This window comes from Callospermophilus lateralis, chromosome 2 (assembly GCF_048772815.1).
Source record: "Callospermophilus lateralis isolate mCalLat2 chromosome 2, mCalLat2.hap1, whole genome shotgun sequence".
Taxonomy (NCBI): Eukaryota; Metazoa; Chordata; class Mammalia; order Rodentia; family Sciuridae; genus Callospermophilus; species Callospermophilus lateralis.
This window is the reverse complement of record NC_135306.1, coordinates 199314163-199316723: the sequence shown is the minus strand read 5'-3', so window position 1 is coordinate 199316723 and position 2561 is coordinate 199314163. Positions and strand designations below refer to the sequence as shown.

Genomic DNA, 2561 nt, shown 5'->3' with positions numbered 1-2561 from the left:
GAAGTCTGATGTCTTTGTGTTCCTCACCCAGCTGCCAGCCACTGTGGCTAGGAGGCAAAGCTGGATGTGGTAGCTCTCAGTCTCCTGTCTTTCAGCACAGGGAGCCTAGACAGGTGAATGCTGACAGATGGTGTAATCCCACAGTGTGAGTGGTGCAGAGTTTGAACTGGAAGTTCCAGTAGCTGGGGTTTAGCTTTAGCTGATCTTTGGAACTCTGTTGGTGGCTATTTCGAATTTGATCCATGTCCCCCAAAGCTGGGGAGATGCTGGTTTCTAATGGATCTCTGAAAGCCAGAGACCTCCAGTAAAATCCAGTTTTAGGGCATAAGGACAAACTCTCCAGAGGCTTCACATTTACCTCCATGGATGTGAATTGCCCAGTACTCACCCTGGAGTGCAGCCTTTCCTGTGTGGCTGCTACAGGCATCTTCCCAATAGTTCTGATGGGGTGTCAACAGCAAAGGGAACTCTCTTTCCTTGGTATCTGGAATGTGTATTCTCCAGGCAGAATTTTCCATGTGCCTATTTCAGTCACTCTGGTTCAGGCACACTCTGGGAATCACAAATAGGCAACTGCTGGGTGCACCTGCAACTTCCTTTATGAGTTCCCGATTTCCTGACTCTGCTCATTGCTGTGCTGCAGTTATAAATAGTTCCTGTCAGACGGTCTGCTGTAGGCTGAGTGATTTCAGTTGATTTTCACTGAACCACTTGTCCCACCAGCTCTGGTTCCATTAAGATCAACATGTGTCTCTATGCCACAGGTTCCTCCCCACCAAGCCAATATTTTAAATTCCATCAGCTTTTCTGTCTCTCTGCCTGTGGTCCCCTCCCCTCAACAGCTGAGGCTCCCCCAGGTGCCAGTCAAGCTGGTGCATCTCTGATGCATTATTTCTTTTATAGTAAAAGTTTCTGACTTTCTGTGTCTCTGTGGTTTCTTTTACCATCCAGTATTGGATCTCAGTGAATTCCCTTAGTGAGCCACCTCACTGATAGCACGGTTTCTGCTGTTTAAGTCTGGTGCTGAGCATTCTGGGAAGCGTATCCTTCCTCTAATCCACCATTTAGATTGTATTTCTAGACCTTAGTTGTTTACTTTCTTCTGGGACACGAAGCACATCTGTTTACTTTGGTGGCATGCTGATCAGAATCTTTGAAAGTCGTGCTTATCTTAGTAGAAATAGAAAACTTAGAAATCAGGTAGCAAACAGAGTCTACCTGATGTTCAACATTCTCAAAGGTGGTGACAGGAGGCAACTACTGGTCCATTCTGTCAGAAGGTCCAAGTCTTTTCCTGAGTCTCCCCATGGCTGACTTCATCTCATGGTTCCTCAGAGTGTAGATCAAGGGGTTCAGCAGAGGCGAGATGACAGTGAAGGTGACAGAGATGGCCTTATCTGTTGGGAGGGCAGTGAAGGGCCTGGCATAGACATAGATGCAGGGCACAAAGTGCAGGGTCACCACGGTGATGTGGGAGGTGCACGTGGAGATGGCTTTCCTCCTGCCCTCTCCTGCCTGAGACCTTATTAATAATAATATGACCAAATAGGACACCAGGAGCAAGAAAAACCACAGTGTGGTGAGCATCCCATTGTTGGAAATCATCAGCAATTCAAGTACAAAAATGTCAGTACAGGCGAGTTTGAGGACCTGGGGGACGTCACAGTAGAAAGTGTCAAGGACATTGGGTCCACAGAAGGGCAGTGGGAGCAAGAGGGCGATCTGCACAATGGAGTGGACGAAGCCCCCCAGCCAGGAACCCACTATTAACCCAATGCATCGGCTTCTGTTCATGATGGTCACGTAGTGCAGGGGCTTGGAGATGGCCACATATCGATCTAGAGCCATCACTGACAGAGAAAATACATCCACCCCCCCAATAAGGTGGAAGAAGAACATCTGAGTGAGGCAGCCATTGAAGGAGATGGTCTTCTTGTCAGAGAGAAGGTCCACCAGCACCTTGGGAGCTGTGATGGAGGAAAAGCAGATGTCGGCAATCGACAAATTACGGAGCAAAAAATACATGGGGGTGTGAAGGCGTGACTCCCAGGTCACAGTGACCATGATGAGAAGGTTTCCCAGCAGAGTCGTCAGGTACACCAGAAGTAGGAAAAGGAACAAGACAAAGCTCACGTCTTGATTCTGGGTGAGGCCAAGGAAAACAAATTCTTTTACCCTGGTGCAGTTCTCCATCTCTATGGAGTCATCCTCCTTTTGCTCTTTGGTTCCAAGGTGTGTCGTATGAAGAAAGGGCTATTTATTTTGCTGTCCTCTCAAGCTTCCCTGCATGGCTGCAGTGTATGCAATTTATTAAGCTTTCCATATTTTAAACATTGCAATCAGATTGTTGAGCAAATCACATTTCACACACAGTACCATTCATTCCTTTTCCTATAGAACTATTTTGGCAAAGAAAGTCTGTTAAGTAGTGACATTTACATAGCACATGTAAAACATGAAATCACCAAGGTTGAAATTGATGCTTTGGGTACCAGCTTCCAATATCATAAAACTTTTCTGCATTTATTCTGCTTTAATAAAAAGACAATGCATGATAAAAA

General features: G+C 46.3%; 1 protein-coding gene across 1 annotated transcript; it reads right to left on the bottom strand.

Annotated features, from left to right (window-relative positions):
- Nucleotides 1-1257: 1257 nt before the first annotated feature.
- Nucleotides 1258-2193, bottom strand: LOC143391874 (olfactory receptor 4D10). The gene has a single exon (XM_076844637.2). It carries the CDS (start codon nt 2191-2193, stop codon nt 1258-1260), a length of 936 nt encoding a protein of 311 aa, XP_076700752.2.
- Between the last annotated feature and the right edge of the window lie 368 nt (nt 2194-2561).

What these genes read in the sequence shown, in the direction of transcription:
- LOC143391874 (XM_076844637.2), bottom strand. Translation starts at nt 2,193, where the DNA reads ATGGAGAACTGCACCAGGGTAAAAGAATTTGTTTTCCTTGGCCTCACC.